This window comes from Delphinus delphis, chromosome 5 (genome assembly GCF_949987515.2).
Source record: "Delphinus delphis chromosome 5, mDelDel1.2, whole genome shotgun sequence".
In the NCBI taxonomy this organism is placed as follows: domain Eukaryota; kingdom Metazoa; phylum Chordata; class Mammalia; order Artiodactyla; family Delphinidae; genus Delphinus; species Delphinus delphis.
Genome location: NC_082687.1, coordinates 21,639,855 through 21,657,227, shown reverse-complemented (window position 1 = coordinate 21,657,227; position 17,373 = coordinate 21,639,855). Strand labels below are relative to the sequence as shown.

Below are 17,373 nucleotides of genomic sequence, written 5' to 3'. Positions count from 1 at the left end.
GCCTGTGCATCCGGAGTCTGTGCTCCTCAACGGGAGAGGCCACAGCAGTGAGAGGCCCGCGTACCACCAAAAAAAAGCAAAAAAAACCAAGAATAAAGCTGCTCAAATGTCTAAGGAAAAGCTTAGTTGTTAAATTTCTGCAATTTTCCTTTCTAAGTCAGCCCATACCAATCTTGATCCTCAATAAGAAAATATTATGTCAGTAAATAAAGCAGTATAGAATGGTTTTTCTTCCAGAAAAAATACTTCTTTCATAACTGTCATTACCAACATTGTAAAAATGTAGCAATTGCCGAGAAAAAAGTTTTAAAAGATGCCTTTTATGTGGGTACCGATTTTATCACAATCTTTAATTGGCTAGCTTCTTGTGTACAGAGCCTTTTACTCCCAGAACTAAGGAAGACGGTTGAGGACTGCAAAGATATTACAGGAACGAACATAAAGGGACAAACGTAAAGATCTGAGTTGGACACTAATAGATCTTAGGATCAGACAAAGTGAGAGCTGGGAATATTTTTGCAAATGTTCCCGCTTTGCCTGTTAGCTACTGGAGGCACCACCGTTTTATTTCCTTTTGTCTCACTGGTGCCTAGTTTAGTGTCTCTCCCCACTAGGTGTTCCAAACATGTGTGTTGAATACATAGGTGAATTAGTGATCAGTTTTCCATCTAGTATAATCTCTGCATGCTTCTGGGGCCGGCAGAGAGAGGTTGATGGCTTTGTGCAGCCCAGCAGCATGACCAACAGAGTGGACAACTGCGTCCCCACCAGGCTGCGTTCAGCACTTGGCGACGAAGCGTCTAGCCTGTGCCATCTCGTTCGTGTTTTATTCAGACACGTAAAGCGCGGTAGCTAATTGCTCCGCGTACGTTGGTTTTCCGTAAGGAGGGAGTCCCTCTTCGTTTCGTTAAGCAAAAACTACAGTGATCCAACTAGGTTCAAAACAAGAAGATACAATGATCCAGTTGAGATCAGACTTTCAAAGGATACTGAGGACTGGAAGAAATCTGCTTCACAGGGTGGTGCCGGTAGGACCAGGATTTGGGGTAACTAAACGGAAGCGGGAGTAGCAGCTGGAGGGGCAAGACCATGCACAGATAATGGGAAGCGCTATAACATTAGAAAGAGGAGGCTGACTCTGGGGCACACCGGGAAAAGGAAGACCAGGGCTGGTTGTGCAGAAGTCCAAGATCCGGAGATCACTGAAGACACAGAGACAGGGGTGCCCTTGTCTTCTTACCCGGGCACCCCTGCACTCTCTGGTCTGTGCACCTCCAGGTACCAGGTGTGTCATTTCTACACCGAGGATATTGCCTGAAGAAAGCTTTCTTTACACTCCAAAACCCTGCCCTAAGGGTGTGTTGACAAACACGAGTTCCCCAAGTCTGCTGAGCGCCCCAAGAGAGAACCCGAGACCCTTGGCTGGTGTCAGGAATGGGAAGGACTCTCGGGTACTGTGGAACCCAAGACAAAGACTTCAGTTACCGACTCTTTCTTGAGTCTTTTGAAGACCTTCATTGGCTTTAATTCATCTGAACGAACGTTTATTGAGGCATGACTGTGTCAGACACGCTGCCAGACTCTTAGTCCTTTAAAAAGCCAATTTCTGGGGGGTTTCCTTTGGATACAAAGGAAAGAGACATTTGTCTCCCACGGAGCATTCTGCCTTGGGCTTTGGGCTAAAACTTGGTAGAAAAAGGTGAAAGGCCGCTACCCTGAGGCAGATTTGATGGAAAATGTGGTTCAGGGCCCCTATGCCTTAGTTTCTCTTGAACTCTTAATAAATTAGTCCTTTTTCAATCTCGGGTCCCTAGTGCCCAAATGATGGAGTAGGGGGTCTCATCAAAGAAGAGCGTCATGGTCTGCATGGCTTGTCGTTTCCTGAAGGTTGTGAGCACGGTGAAAGTGTCTGCACCACATTCAGGCCTGCTTCCAGAGGAACGTGAGCGCTTTAGTTAGGAGGAAGTGCTTTGGGTAACCTTCATCCACTGACGAAGTTCCGGTAAAGCGGACCCTTCCTGGGGATGTATCACCAACACAGTCCCACCCAGAGGGCTGCTGGGCATCACTTCAGTGCAGTCCCTCGGACCCTCCTCTCCCTGACGTCACCACCATCACCACTCCTCCCAAGCCCCGCCCCCATCTCCACCCACAGCGCCAGTGCAGCCCCGAAGCCTGGCGGACCTGACACACTTCCTTTATTCTCCCGAGGCTGCCCTGCAGAAACCTCTCCTTCCTCCTCTCTTGCCTACTCTCACTCCGCTCTTTTTGGGTTTATTAGCTACAGTTCCCAGCAAACAGTGAGGACAAAGACATTGGTCCTCTTTGCTCCGTTCTAAGTGAGAACAACACTGAAGTACTACGCACTCACCACTAACTCTCCCTTCTCAGAACCCCTAGGCAGGGGGAGGGGGAGATCTGTTTTGTCAGTGCCTTTTGCTATTGCAATATTTATATATGCTTATAATGAAATACTCAGTACAACAGAGAATAAAGTAAAAAATAAAGTCTCCCTCTGGATGCCCCTCCCATCTCCCCAGGCTACCATTCAGTGCTAACTGTAAATGTCTACATACAGGAGAGCTGGGGTGTTCCGTACTGGCCTTTCTATTAGATGTTTTTTCTTTGCGGTCTTCCTAGAATGGGCGTATATTTCTACCAGAATCAATATGACCTCCTGAATAAAGAGGCAGCCTTCTTTCCAAGGACAGAAACAAGAAGCCTTTTGTTGGGTCTCTGTTCTCCTCACCCTAGTGGTTCCTACTCATAATTTCCCTGGAGCTATTTTCAGATGTGTGAAACAGGAGGACCGCACACTTGTAGCCTGACTACTGGATGACTAGGATAATATTAATGGGATTTTGATGACCAGGAAGCAGGGGGTTTACAGGACACTAAACTAGGAGTTTGGAGACTCAAAATCGCATGATGATTCTGCTTTGACTAACTGGTTAGATGACCCTGTGGAAGCTACTTACCCTCTGGGCTGTACCATCCTCGCTGAGGACACAAGGTGATCAGATTGCCTGAATTACAGATCCTTTTTTCAGGTTAACATTCTATGTATTTCTTTTAAATTAAAAAAAGAAAGAGTTGGGACTTCCCTGGTGGTGCAGTGGTTGAGAATCTGCCTTCCAGTGCGGGGGACATGGGTTTGATCCCTGGTCAGGGAACTAGATCCCACATGCATGCCACAACTAAGGAGCCCAACTGCCGCAACTAAGACCCGGCGCAACCAAAATAAATAAATAAAATTTAAAAAAAAAAAAGAAAGAAAAGAAAGAGTTTGTCTTTATGGGAGTTACTTCTTAAAATGCTTTTGAGTGTGGGGATGGGCAGGGGGAGAAGAAAATGGGGAGGGGGAGGGTTTTCTTTCTTTTTTCACCTACACCAGTAATTGAACCGGGTTTTTCATGCCAGATGTAAACACAGAGATGGTTGCCATGGAGTTTGGGGGGAGCAGGGTCAAGTGGAGATATATGTAGAAGAGAAGCTGAGGGGCCCTGCGACCAGACCACTGCCCCCACCCCCAGGAGATGCACACGGGTGACCTAAAGCCTTTTTCCAGATTTGAGGGAGGGCCTTTCTTCTTGGTACTTGCTGTGAGATGCAGTCCCCAGTAGTCCTCCTGTTCTTTGATTTTTCAGGCGGAACACCTAACCAGCTGCTACTGGGGTGGGAGCAGCAATGCGCTGGACCGGCACGACCCCAGCCTGCCCTATCTCGAGCAGTACCGCATCGACTTTGAGCTGTTCAAGGGCATGTTTGCTCTGCTCTTTCCCTGGGCCTGTGGAACTCACTCTGACGTGCTTGCCTCGCGCTTATTCCAGTTATTAGATGAAAATGGAGATTCTCTGATCAACTTCCGAGAGTTTGTCTCTGGACTGAGTAAGGATGTGATGTTATTGCATGAGTTGGGGCAGGGGGAGGGGGGAATAGGTCAGTAAGCACCGTGGTCCTCGTGGTTCTCTGTGCCGCCCTCAGGACCACAGCCCCGCTCGCTTCAGGAGACAAGGTTTACAGGACAGAGAAGCACATTTTAAGGTTTGCAAGCTGACTGTAAAATTCGTTTTTAGTTAACGGATATATGATTAAATCGTTAATCATATATCGTTAATCACTTCTACATTCGATAGTCCTCAGCACTAGTTAAAATACATTATCAGAGAGTTTGCAAGAATGCCAACTTAAACACTGAAACCACGAATCACGATAACTTTACAAGGGAAGAAATGTTTGGATGGATTGCTTTTCTTTGTCAAAAAATATATTTACGGTACATATGTTTCATAAAATTTTATAAAACATTTCATAATGTTTTTAATAAAGAGCTGAAAAAAAAATGCAACAGCCCTGCAGTCTAAATGGAAGTCTTTTCTCTCCATTTTACGGGGAGGAAGCGTGTCCATCCTGAGAATGCACACCCTCACCTCCCAAGCAGCACGAGTTTCTGCCTGTCAGCCTCACTGTCTGACCTGTTTCCTGTCCTATATTCCACTGGACTCTTGTCCCATTAATACTTGAGCAGAAAAGCTACGTGGTGGTCAAGCTTGCCCCGCCCATTACGAGGTTGTGGATATAGCAGGCATTATGTCAGGCTGTCTGAATGAGATAAGAAGGAAGACTTTTTAAAATTCTAGTTGTGCCACTCTGTGACCTTGGTCCATGCACTTGAAAATGACCTGTGCCCACGAAAGATGAAGGCGTCAGACATAGAGCCAACGATGATTCCAAAAAGTACCCTAAATCATTAAGAATAATGACTGGAAGGCTTAAAGGCCAGAGAAAGCTGATGGTTGTTAAAAAAGCAAAGGGGTGTAGATAAGGTCCTCTTAGATAAGTAAAAACTATTTGTATAAAGCCCTCAGATGTATCATTCAAAGGGGGTACATGGAGGAAACTAGCCTTTTTTAAGTGCGGGCTCTGTTGTGATGCTTTAGAACTTGTACTTTATCACTTAATCCAGACAACAGACCTTTGAGGGTAATAACAGTATTGATAACTAACATTTATATAGCATTTGCTCAGCCAGGCACTGCCCTCATGCTCTGTGTGCATTTAATTTACCTAAAGCACACAACTACAAAGCTGGAGTTTGAACTCAGGCACCCTGGAAGCAGCGTTTGTGCAGTTACTATCAATATTATGTTTTATGACCTGTCTGCTTACTATTAATACCCCCATTGTCAGTTAAAGAGATGGAGGCTTAGAGAAGTTAAGCAACTTGCTGGAACGTTCATTTTTAGCAAGTCAGTGTATGTCTGTTATTGAACTGAAAAGCACAGTTAGTATGTACTGGGTCCAGGATTCAGATGAGGGCTGTTCTCATTACTCTGTGCTAAGGACAGCAAATAGGATTTTTTCTTTTTAGGGAAGAAGGAGGCATTAATTTTTAATTACAAAAGTAACATAAATACATTCTGCTTTTCAAAAAAGTGAACAAAATAAAGTAAATAAAGTAAAACAATCCGGACAAGGCTAAGGACCCTTTTGACCCTCTCCTAATCTTTTCTGCCCCAGAGTAACTATTATTATCACCTTGGTGTCTATCAAAAGGGAGATTTTTAAAAATTACCTTTGGACAAAAATAAGGAGGAGAAAAAAGAGACAGGTTCTGCACGTAGAGAGGGTTCTAGGAATTTTTGCCGTAAACATCTTTGCTGCAGCCAGTTTTGCTGCAAAGCTCATTGGCCATAAGGCCATTTTGCCATAAGAGATCAAAATAATTGGTTGACAGTTACGATACTAGAAAAAGATAACAAATCAGTTTTTATAAATCCTTCGGCGAGCACAGTCATGCCTCCCACTCGTCAAAACCAAAAGTTCACCAAGCTATGGCAAATATAAAAGAAGCAGCTACTAATTCACAACAGCCTTCGAGAACATTAGTGATTGATTCTTTAGCTAATTTGGATACAACAGATTGTCCTCTCAGGCCGTCTTTACCAAATTTATCACGCAGTATTAGACGTTGGAGGCAAACGAAGAATCAAGCTCCTCCTATCCCCCCAAAAGGAAATAGTAATGTGATTCCTGATGGGCGTAAGTTTCTTGAAAATGGTGCAAATTTTAACACAGTCTGGCTTAGATTAGCTCACTGAAGGATTTGCAAAAATTGACATCTTATTTTCTAATGTAATGTAACCATCAACCAGTTATTTTTATCTTTTATGGCAAAATGGCCTTATGGCCAATTAGTTGTAATGCGAATCTGCTTCTAGCAAAGATGTTCACAACAAAAATACCAGACACGTGTAGAAAGTGATAGGAATAAATATAAATATTTAATTTACTTAAGCCTAGTCAAACCCCAACAAGGTAAATACTCTTCAAAATCTTCCGAAAAGGAAAGCGAGGTTTGCAGTCCAAGATAGTGGAAACATTGGAGAAGAGTACTTGGGCTTCTTAAAAATGCAGTTGAGTTCTCTGAGCAATGTCAACTCCACCCCGTTTGCCGGGCGGAGTCTCAAGAGCTGTAGTGAGTCATGCGGGTTGATTACAGCTATGGAGACAGACAAGTAGACTAGAAAAGAGAACTTCTGTTCAAGTCTTAAGAAACTAAAGAATGAATTCTGGAAGAGATGGATCAATAATTTCAATGTTCATCTCCAGAAAGATCCCTCTAGAAATTAGTGAACAGAACATCTCTATGGAATTAGAGATGAGGGATTACAATCGCAAGCCACAAATTAACTGGACCTCCTTTTCCAGTGGTATTGCTGGAAGGCAGCATTTCTAAACATGCCATAGATGTCATGAGGCAGCTGGTCACTGGACAGATAACTCATGATAAATGGAAAGTTGGAGGGATATGGATGTTGGTGATTCAATGACTGTCTGAACCCTGCACCCAAAGCATGACGGTCAATGGAGAGTTCTCTAGTATGCTGGGCTTGGTATTTAACCTCTGTGATTGTTCCCTCATTTGCAAAATAGTTATTGTCAGGACTAAAAGAGATAATTCAAGTAAAGTTCCTACAACAGTGCCTGGTTCAAAAAGTGTTAGTTATTGTTGTCACTACAATTACCGCTTATCCCCCTCTACCTGACTTAGTCAGGGATTTAAACTATAAAGGTAGAGAAGCTACCACTACAAAAGTGAAGAGAGACAGCCATTGTGTTGGAGGACAAAAACAAGATTTAAAGAAATCAGAGGAGGAAATGATTGGCAAAAACAAACTGATAGAGATAAATCAGAAATCTTAAATTTTAAGAAATGATTGTGAAAGAACTGTATGTCTGCATATATAGTATAGTGGTTTCAACCATGCGATCTAGGGTCAGACAAATCTGAGTTCAAATCCTGGGCCTGCCACTTGCTAGCTTATGACCTTGAACATTACTTAATATCAATAAGCCCGACTTCTCACCTGTAAAGTTGGGATAATAATTGTGACCATCTCGTAGAATTATTGTGAGAAGTGAAATGCATATGGAAAGTAGTTAACATAGGATTTAACACAAAGTGAATGGTTCAAAAATGTCTGTCATTATTTTCATGGTTAGTATTAGTCAGTGTGTAAGCATTTGGGGGTTTAGTTAACTACGTGGTCAATAAGAAACTCCAGAGTGAAGAGTATAAAGAGTTGAATGCAGACTTAGGCTAAGAGTCAAGAACAGTTCCACTATTCTCTGCAGTGGACTAGAAGCTTCTGGAACTCTCTGTCCAGAGGGTTATTGATGGACACATTAACACATAAGGTGGATGTGGGTAAGAATAGGGAAGAGTGTACAAACAATGTCGTACAAGAAAGTTGAAAAATGTAGAGAGGGTATAGCCTGGGGGACATAAATTTGCCTTGAAAAGATAAGCTGGAGAGGAACAGGACAGCTGTCCTTAAAATCTGAAGGATCGTTGTAATGAAGACGTAATAGACCTATTTTTTTTTTTTTTTACTCTAAAGAGGAAGGAAAAGGAATAGTTCTAAACCTTTTTTTGAGTTGTGATCTCTTTGAGATCTGATAAGGACTGTGGAAATCTTCCCAAAAAGTGACATTGGCACGTGGCCACATTTTACATTGTTTGTGGTTCATGGAATTTTTGCACTTGAACCTGTAGGTTAAGGGTCCTGACTGAAGTAAAAATGACAGGAGCCCTTTCAGTGTTTCTAGAACTCCCCAGTGAGATGAGATGCCTCTGGTTGTGATGAGCTTCCCGTCCCTGAGGATGTTCAGACGTCTCTCTTACATGGATGTGGGTGTGGGAGGAGGCCCCTGCGTTAAGTGGGAGGTGGGACGAGATAACCCCTGGTGCCCCTGCCAACCAATCCAGATCCTGTGATTCCCCTTTTCCCAAATCTGATGAACCTTCAACTAGGCGCTCTGGAACACGCGTTTACAAAGGATTTTCTGATTCCTGAAATACATATGGACTGTAAGGGAAAAAGTAACAGGATTCTTTGGGTTGAAGCAATGGTGATATAATGGCGGCTAGGTTAGGCTAAATTGAACTGAAGAAATATTTAAGAGACCCCAAAAGCAACTAAAAAAGATTTCTAAAATGAGTAATTTGAAACACTCTTAAACGTGTATTGAGATTATTTCTGAACTCTCGCAAGTATTTAGGGTGTTGAGGCCCAGTCACCTGACTTTTCTTATCAATAACACTAGTTAAATTTGTGCCAGCCACTATTCTAAGTGTTAACACCTTTAGTTCTCACATTTCATGGGCCCTGATATCAAGACCACTGGTAGTATCTTCTAATTTGTCATCCTGCCTCATAGAGGGGAAACTGAGGTACAGAGAGGTTCCCTCTCCCAAGGGCACGTAGTAAGTACAAAGCATTTGAAACCAGGTATCCTGACTCCAGAGCTCTCAACCCAAATACATCCTGGCCAAACCTTCTGCCACACGATACCTGGGTTTCAATTTGTAAAAGTAGGTGCTTCTGGGGGATGCTGAGCCTGGGGGCGGGGGGATTGTAGCACACATGGTGCATTTCACATTTTTACTTATGTGACTTCTAGGTGCCGCGTGCCATGGGGACCTCACAGAGAAGCTCAAACTGCTGTACAAAATGCACGTCTTGCCTGGTAAGCGAGACGCACAGAGTAGCACAGGTACCTGTGACTCTGGCCTGGCTTGAAGTCTTTTTTGGCGAGACCTGTTTGCCTTTTTTTTTTTGATGTACAAAATCACTCATTGGTCACTGAGAACAAACTGAACGATACTTTTTACATGAGTTCCTGAATCAGCAGGTGCTTATTTCAATGATCACTCACCTGTGTGAAGTGTGAGTTGCAGTAATAGAAAAGAGCAGGCTTCTGCAAGAGAACGAATAACACTTGGTAACTCGTGGGATTCTGAGTCGAGGGGGAGCAGTGTTACCACCGACAGAAACAGTGGGAAAGATGGTGAAGTTGTGAGTTCAGTTTTAAACAAGGATGGCCTCCAGCTGGAAATATCTAGCAAATACTAAAAAAGAAATGGAGGGAGAGGTGGAGGGAAAGAGAAAGAGAGGGAGAGGGAGAGAGAAAGGAAGGAAGGAAGGGGGGAAGGAAGGAAGGGAGGGAGGGAGGGAAAAAGGGAAGAAGGAAAAAGGGAGGGAGGAAGGGGGATTAGCTCCAAGGATAGAGATAGGGTAAAACTACAGATTTGGGAATTATCATTATAGTTACAATTTCCCAAAGTTTGGTTCCTTAAACCCTCATTCCATAGGATTTAGGAAAAGTCTCCAAAAAAGGCAAATGTGAAGGGACACTTCAGTGTGGGGTTGTTATAAAGGAAGGTGGAGCTAGAACTGGAGGGAGCCCCTCCCCCATAAGGGTTTTGAGGAGGTGGGCATTCAAGGCCCGCACCAGTGATGGGACCCCCCAGCCCACCTTCGTAACTTCAGCTTCTCATGAGCCCCGTGTCATTTCTTCAGCAATTAAAGCACACTTTCATTGAATCCTGGCCCTGCCAATATGAGAATCATCTCTCCTCCCTCTCCAGAGCCATCCTCTGATCAGGACGAGCCAGATTCCGCTTTTGAAGCAACTCAATACTTCTTTGAAGATATCACCCCAGAATGCACACATGGTAAGTGACTTTCCTCGTCAGGGCCTCTGTTTCTTTTTCTACAGAGCTCTCTGTTATTGGGAAAAGTTGCCTCCAAAGCTAGGCAATCAAGGAAGTATAATGAATACAAGTGCCTGATATGCTACTTTCTTTTTAAATTTTTGAACTTGACTAACTACTGGGGAGTGGGAACTTTAGCCCACAGAAAGGACCATGTACATTATGTCCTGCTGGCTTAGAAAAAGCATTACCTGGAGAGCATATACTTTGCTCCCCTCTCCTTGATAGGGAGAAGCATTCATTAAGAACGTCATTCTGTTGTAATGCTGATCTCCAGAATCTGGACTAGCATTGACATCAGATACGCTGCTCTGTAACAGACGTCAGCAAACTTTGGACCAAATCCAGCCCACCACTTATTTGTACGGCCTGTAATAATATAAAATTTATTTATTTTTTATTTATTTATATGTATTTTTTGGCGGTAGGCGGGCCTCTCACTGTTGTGGCCTCTCCCGTTGCAGAGCACAGGCTCCGGACGCGCAGGCTCAGCGGCCATGGCTCACGGGCCCAGCCGCTCCGCGGCATGTGGGATCTTCCCGGACCGGGGCACGAACCCGTGTCCCCTGCATCGGCAGGCGGACTCTCAACCACTGCGCCACCAGGGAAGCCCGATAATATAAAATTTATATCAAAGAATTAAAATAATATAAAATTTAAACATTACTGCCTATAAATAAAGTTTTATTGGAACACAACCAGGAACACAGCCAAGCTCATTCAGTTATATATTGCCTATGGCTGCTCTCACACTACAGTGGTAGAATTGCCTCAGATATTTGCCATCTGGCCCTTTACGGAGAAAGTTTGCTGACCCCTGCTCTGTGCGGTTGTTAGATCTACACAGACATGATCCGGCTCATTGGAAATATCTCCAGATTTACATATGAACCTGTTCTGTTGTGCCATGTGTGGATCTAAGCAGCGACTGGGCTTGCTGCTGCTGTGCATTATCTCCATTCTATTGATACTTCATCCGTAGGGCAGGCGGCCTCCTGACTTCACCCAAGGTTGAAAGTCAGCATGGGTTGCTCCTGGGTCCTTTTGCCTCTTAAATCTTACGGTCCCCAAATAAGCACAGCTTAGACCTGCTTTTAAACTGTGAGCCCCTAAGTGATTGAGTGGAGAGGAGCAAGGGCCAGACAGTATTCTTATTGGTGATAGGTGTTAAGGGCAGGAGTTTTGGACAGGATGCTAGCTCTGTTTGTCTAGATGACCTCAGGCAACTTCGGGCATCTGGGAGCACCAGGGTCCTTGTGTGGAAAGTGGAGATGAGAGCTGTCACATTGGGTATAGTAAGGACTTAGTGAGATAATGTAGTAAGCCTCTTAGCATAGTGCACATCTGACAACATTCTTCAAATCCTTAGCAATCATATTTTGGCTGCAAAATGTTAGCCGCATTTTTCTTAGTGGGAACTCATCTCAGAAAAGGAGTTACTTGTTTCAGAAATGCTTTAGGAATGGTTACATGCCAGTAGCATTTAATAGCCTCAAAAGATGCTTTTTAAAAAATGTTTTTTCTGGGCTTCCCTGGTGGCACAGTGGTTGAGAGTCCACCTGCCGATGCAGGGGACACTGGTTCATGCCCCGGTCCGGGAAGATCCCACGTGCCGCGGAATGGCTGGGCCCGTGAGCCATGGCCGCTGAGCCTGCGTGTCCGGAGCCTGTGCTCCGCAACGGGAGAGGCCACAGCAGTGAGAGGCCCGCGTACCGCAAAAAAAAAAAAAAAAAAAAAAAAAAAAAATGTTTTTTCTAACTTCATAAGTACTATTGCTTTGTATCAAAAATTTTTAAATATGGGTCAAAATATATAAAATAAGCTAATGATATCTTAAAACTGCATGATATAAAGATAACTATCAATAATAATTAATATCTTGAAGTATTCCTTTTTTATCCATATAATTATAATAATATCCATAATGTATATATAAAACTGGGATCAAACTGCCAATACAGTTTTGTTCGTTTGTTTGTTTTGGCTGAAGGATTGTTTTATGAACAATTTAAACATAGAACAAGCGTGTTCTGGCACATGCCATCTCCACCTCTTCTGCCTGTACAGTTTTGTATCCTTTTTTCACTGAAAATCCAGTGAGCCTATTGCGATGTCATTTACACTCTCTGAAAGCATGGTTTTTAATTGGCTGTATAATATCCATTGCATGGGGCTTACCATAACATTTTGGACTATCTACTTGTTCCCTAAAGCTAGTTCAACATTAGGAGGAGAGAACTTTCTCCACGGCATATATAGTTCATTGTCCTCAGTCTGTCTTAAAAGCTGCTGAGGTTTTAATTTGGCACTAAATAGGTAAAGGTTACGTATGCGGCAAACCAGCCTCCTTTTGTATGGCTGAGGAAGTGCTTGGGATGCATTCTTACAGCTGACAAACTGAATGGGAAACTGGGGGGATAGTACACCTCTCCCTTTTGAAGCCCTGGGATGTCCTGTTTTAAGAAGAAAGAAGAAAACAATTATAAGTTGTTTTCTTGAAAGTCAAAAAATGCCAGATTATGAATCTGAAGGAATTTAGTAGCACATGACATTTGTTTTTCTTTTATCAACATAGATGTCAGTTTCTTTTTAAAAAGTGAGTTCTTGATCTTTTGCAGAGCCTGACAGGTCAATCTCATGTATACAAAGTTAAGATGATAATGTAACAAAGGGGGGAAATCAACATTCACTGGGGCCAGCACCACCGTTTTTTAAGTACTGAACACCACATGACATCATTCCTTTAATTCCTATTTATACACCGAGCCCTGCTTGTGAAAAAGGATTCTTGGGGAATCTTTCACCTAGAGATAGAGTTTTTCGATTGTAAAAAAAAAAAAAAAAGCACTACCTAAAAGTTGAGAATTACGTTTTATTCAGCAAACATACCGAGGACTTAAGCCAGGAGGCAGCCTCTCGCATAGCTCAGAGGAACTGCTCTGAAGAAATAAGGGAGAACCAGGATATATAAGATTTTTTTCACATAAAAAAAAACAGGTAGTGGGAATATCAAAAGATTAGTGTTAATTAAAGAAACCAGATATCTCAAGTTAATGAATTTAGTGCTTCTCTGTGTATGGGAAGATGCAAGAGTCTGGGCTTACTGAAATCATTCCTTTGATACGCACCTTAGCTATCTAGGGCCAGTATCCTATTTTTCTCCATCCTGAATCCCCGCAGGGTGGAGATGGCACAGTTGGGGGCAGCTGCAGTGCTGCTGGCTTGATGGCTGCAACATCCTTTGTTTACTGACCTGGCAGGCAACACTCAGTTGTCAGATCAAATATGAGACGCCCAGTAAAATTTGAATTTGAGGTGGACAAAAAATAATTTGCTTAGCGTGAGTATGTGGGATATGTGGGAACTCAAACTTTAAAAAATTACTTGTTGTTTACCTAATTATTTATGTGCTGGGGTTTTGTTTTGTTTTGCTGTGTTAGGCAACTCTACCTAGAGGTTTTTCTGTTTTCTACTACACCTGCTCAACCTATGGGTTTACCATGTAACATTCTCCTTTTTTTCTTCTGAATCTTTCCTGGTAGTGGTTGGATTGGACAGCAGAAGCAAACACAGTGCAGACGATGGCTTTGTTACAGTGAGTCTAAAGCCCGACAGAGGTACAGACTTTCTCTTCTCTGTGTTTCCCTTACTGCTGGTTCAACAGTTGCTTCTTGACCTTTGAACACTTATTTCTCGGCATTTGGGTTTTAGGGAAGAGGGCAAATTCTCAAGAAAATCGTAATTATCTGAGACTCTGGACTCCAGAAAATAAATCCAGATCAAAGAATGCAAAGGATTTACCCAAATTGAATCAGGTGAGTACCGAACAGTGTAGTTCATGCATTTCAAACCTTGAAGCTCTGTTTTCTAGCCATAGATAAATGTGGAATAAGTACTCCTCAAGGCGCTTAAGTAGTACCTGTTCGGATCTATTTTGTGCATTAAAAGTATGCTCTGTTGTGAGAAAATGACCTCCTCAGAGAATATGTGAACCACGAAATATTCAAATTTGAGAATACATGCATTCTCATCCCAATCTTTAAAAATACCCTCAGATACTCGGAAGACAAGCTCATGCTGTTTTCAAACCACTGTGCTCAGCTATAAAGGTGTCTGACATATTTTTTTCCTTAAACAGCTGAAATGTAATGAGGGCGATAAAACAATATAAATAATTAAAATACAGGTTGCAAATTCTGTTTTCTAACAGAAGAACAGATAAATCATCCTGGTGGGGGTGGGAGGCATGACTTCCGTCCGTGGACACCAGCAGATGTGTCATGGGAGAGGGGATTGGAGCTGACCTGACCTTGGAAACATTGGGCTGCCTGCTGTAGTGTGTAGATATGAGATGAGGTGAGATCTGCGATTTACTTAAGATACTGCAAGAAAGGATAAAACAGTTAGTGAAACATTTGTATGACATGGTCCTTCTTCTTTTTTTTTTTTTTTAATATTTACTTATTTATTTTGGCTGCGCCGGGTCTTAGTTGCGACACGTGGGATCTTCATTGCGGCACGCAGGCTCTTAGTTGCCATGCATATGGGACCTACTTCCCCGACCAGGGATGGAACCCAGGCCCCCTGCATTGGGAGCGCAGAGTCTTACTCACTGGACCACCAGGGAGGTCCCCGTGGTCCTTCTTGACTCTAGAATGATAGGTACTATTATAAAGGCGTATTATTTCATTCTTTCTGCTTTCATGGATGTTAGAAGTTTTCCCAGTTTAAAAAAAGGAAGCATTGAAAGAGACTTTAAACTACATATCCATCCACACTACGGTAGGACTCTTCCGGGATCTTGTAGGAGTCCTGATATTAAATGGCTTTGCAGTCCACTTGGGTCCTGCCTCCGTGCTCCTCATGAGGTGGCCACATGCTTGTGTTTTCCCTCCATCACTTTGCAGGGGCAGTTTATCGAGCTGTGTAAGACGATGTATAACATGTTCAGCGAGGACCCCAACGAGCAGGAGCTGTACCACGCCACGGCGGCGGTGACCAGCCTCCTGCTGGAGATCGGGGAAGTGGGCAAGCTCTTCACTACCCAGCCCACCAAGGAGGGCGGGAGCGGAGGTGGCGGGCCACCCGGCAACCAGGGCCTCCCCGGCGGCATGCTCTTCCCCAACAAAGGGCCGGGCCAGCCTTACGCGCCGGACCCCGTGGAGCCCCTCCCGGCCAGCTTGGCGGGGGACGGCGAGGAACACTCCCTGGGGGGACAGATGGAGGACATCAAGCTAGAGGACTCCTCGCCCCGGGACCACGGGGCCTGCTCCTCCATGCTCATCTCCGACGACGACACCAAGGACGACAGCTCCATGTCCTCGTACTCGGTGCTGAGTGCCGGCTCCCACGAGGAGGACAAGCTGCACTGCGAGGACATCGGTGAGGACACGGTGCTGGTGCGCAGCGGCCAGGGCACAGCGGCGCTGCCCCGGAGCACCAGCCTGGACCGGGACTGGGCCATCACCTTCGAGCAGTTCCTGGCCTCTCTCCTGACAGAACCTGCCCTAGTGAAGTACTTTGACAAGCCCGTGTGCATGATGGCCCGAATCACCAGTGCAAAAAACATCCGGATGATGGGCAAGCCCCTCACCTCGGCCAGTGACTACGAGATCTCGGCCATGTCCGGGTGAATCCCGCGCCTTCTGTAGGGACACGCAGGCCGGGGGCGGGGGGAGGGTCTTTTTTATGTTCTGTGTTGGGGTTTCTTTCTTCCTTTTAAATTAAATATTTATTAGTACCCGGCTTAAAGCCTAGTGTTTTCATAATATAATACAATGAAAGCTGTTGGAGGAATACTTAAACACCTCGATGTAGGCACAGTTCACTCTCTTGTCGGGGGAGGGGGATTTACCAGAATACGGTTTTATTCAATGAATTCCGAAAGAAAGATGACTCTGTCCGTGATATGTGTGTATTTATAACTTCTTAATCTTGCTGTTGAGCTGTATACATAGTGCTGTTTAACACTAAATAAGGCGGCAGACGTGTATTGGGGCTTTTTAAATAAAATTAGAGCTGTTAAGGAAAGTAGAATGCCACAAACACAGAATGTTCTTAAATGGAATAGGCACTGTCAGCTGGGGTAAATCCTATACCACTTTTAGGGAGCATTAAAACTATTTTTTAAGATTTGAAATATATTTCATAAAAGTCCTCTAGTCAAAAATCATGTTTCACAGATGTTCCCTTTTGAGGTTCTAAGCAATTATGAAAGTGTGAGTGATTTTTATGTGATGCCGGAATAACACCTCTATCTGATCAATTTGGACAAATACCAGGCCAATTTTGCATTTACAGAACTGATGATTTAAGTCAGCTGGCCAGAATTCAGGGGAAATGAACAGTCTTTTGTTACAGAGAATCTGAAAGTGGCAACAGAAATGATTTGAGGGCTCAGGATTTTTTTTTTGGGGGGGGAGTAAAAATACTGATGCTTCTCATACTAGATTTTCAGCTTCTTGTTACTCATTGCAAATGAAGCAAAAAGTAAAACAATGAACTTTACCATTTCCGTACTCTCCGTAGGTTCAAGAAATTATACCATGTATCACATATGACCATCTTTCCAGTTAAATCCATGTAAAGTAGAGATAATGTAAATTGAAAAAACCTGCAAGATAACGTAACTGAATGTTTAAAGCGGAACTTGTCACTTTATATAAAAGAATAGTATGCTCTATTTCCTGAATGGACTTGGAAATGAAAACTATCGCACCTGCACTTTGTATTGTTGCTTCTTTTTTATTCCTATTATAGTTTTGTCTTTTACAGATGTTGGAGTTTTTTTTCTCTTATTGTTGAATTCATAATCATGGTCACGTTTTCTTTGCTTATGCAGAATACTCCTTCCAATGCATTCCTTTATTTTAGTAGCCATTGGTCTTTATTTTAGCTGTTGCTGCTGTTTTTTATTTTGTTTACAGAATGATTTTTTTAAACTGTCCAATGAAGTAGTGTTAACCTCAAGTAGGATAAATGTGAACAAATAAAATACATCCGATACTCAGATGTGGCTTTTATCTCAGTGCTTGAGTTCCTGTCTAAGGTGATAACATTATTCTTTTGACAACGTAGCAGGGGAAATTATGTTAGGCAACCATTTTGACTTAGGTAACAAATTTTTGTAGGCAAATATTTTGAGGTAAGAAATACAGTATGGGGAATTCCCCGGGCGGTCCAGTGGTTAGGATTCGGCGCTCTCACTGCTGGGGGCCCGGGTTCAATCCCTGGTCAGGGAACTAAGATCCCGAAAGCCTGCAGCATAGCCAAAAAAAAAAAAAAAGAAAAGAAAAGAAATACAGAAATACACT

General features: G+C 43.3%; 1 protein-coding gene across 1 annotated transcript in view; it reads left to right on the top strand.

Annotated features, from left to right (window-relative positions):
* Positions 1–17,066, top strand: part of TBC1D9 (TBC1 domain family member 9) — a 109,527-nt gene extending 92,461 nt beyond the window's left edge. The window contains exons 16-21 of the mRNA XM_060012079.1: positions 3,648–3,888; positions 8,968–9,033; positions 9,935–10,021; positions 13,603–13,677; positions 13,772–13,875; positions 14,968–17,066. Of these exons, the coding sequence (XP_059868062.1) occupies positions 3,648–3,888; positions 8,968–9,033; positions 9,935–10,021; positions 13,603–13,677; positions 13,772–13,875; positions 14,968–15,693 (1,299 nt within the window). The 3' untranslated portion in view covers positions 15,694–17,066. The remainder of the gene's footprint in view (positions 1–3,647; positions 3,889–8,967; positions 9,034–9,934; positions 10,022–13,602; positions 13,678–13,771; positions 13,876–14,967) is intronic.
* The last annotated feature ends 307 nt before the right edge of the window (positions 17,067–17,373 follow it).